At 56.6% G+C, this 772-nt stretch overlaps 1 protein-coding gene across 2 annotated transcripts in view; it reads left to right on the top strand.

Moving 5' to 3' along the window:
* Window positions 1-190: 190 nt before the first annotated feature.
* CAMK1G (calcium/calmodulin dependent protein kinase IG) overlaps window positions 191-772 on the top strand; it is a 21,771-nt gene continuing 21,189 nt past the window's right edge. For both annotated transcript variants that reach the window (XM_006089926.3, XM_023754820.1), the window contains exon 1: window positions 191-317. In XM_006089926.3, the coding sequence (XP_006089988.1) occupies window positions 226-317 (92 nt within the window). In that variant the 5' untranslated portion in view covers window positions 191-225. The remainder of the gene's footprint in view (window positions 318-772) is intronic.

The following is a 772-nucleotide window of genomic DNA, read 5'->3' as shown; positions in this document are numbered from 1 at the left end:
CCATCCCCAATTGGGGAGAGGGGGGGATGAGTGAACAGGAGGCAGCCAATCTATGATTCTCTCTCATTCTTGATGTTTCTATCTCCCTCTCCCTTCCTCTCTGAAATCAATAAAAATATAAATTCTTTTTACAACTTCTCCAATTTTATTTGAGAAACTAGCTGAGCTGACCCTTTCTTCCCCTCCTCAAACAAAGCATCCCCGGAAGCTTCAACTCTGGAGGCGATGGGTCGGAAGGAAGAAGATGACTGCAGCTCCTGGAAGAAACAGACGACCAACATCCGGAAAACCTTCATCTTCATGGAGGTGCTGGGATCGTGAGTGCGGGGCTGGGGGACGAGGGAGTGGCTGGGGCACCTCCTGCGGGGAGGGGGGGAGGGGGGCGGCCTGGGAAGGAGTTGTTCCAGGCCAGCAGGGACTGATCAATCGGGACATCATCTCAGCAGCTCCAAGGGACCGAGGGAGGTGGAGTAGGGGCCTGTGGCGGAGAGTAGGGAAGGTCCCTTGGGATAATACAGAGGGCGGTTTCGTGCACTGGAGCCCGAAGGGACAAGGCCCCTCCCCAGCTTCTGTCTCCTGCCCTGCCCCCAGGGAGCCTGCCTATGTCCATAGCTGCCACAGCCCTTGGGTCCTCATCCTGGTCGGAGGAAAAGAGACTTTCTGGAGCACTTCTGGGGGGTTCAGTGACCTAGCACCTCCCTGGGGCTCCTCACCCAGCTTCTTCACCTCCCCAGCAGTGAAAGGGCAACCCCACTGTCTGCTGGAGATGGAA

The sequence above is a fragment of the Myotis lucifugus genome, unplaced genomic scaffold, assembly GCF_000147115.1.
Source record: "Myotis lucifugus unplaced genomic scaffold, Myoluc2.0 scaffold_65, whole genome shotgun sequence".
In the NCBI taxonomy this organism is placed as follows: domain Eukaryota; kingdom Metazoa; phylum Chordata; class Mammalia; order Chiroptera; family Vespertilionidae; genus Myotis; species Myotis lucifugus.
Note: the sequence above shows the minus strand (reverse complement) of the source record. Positions and strands in the feature narration are given on the sequence as shown.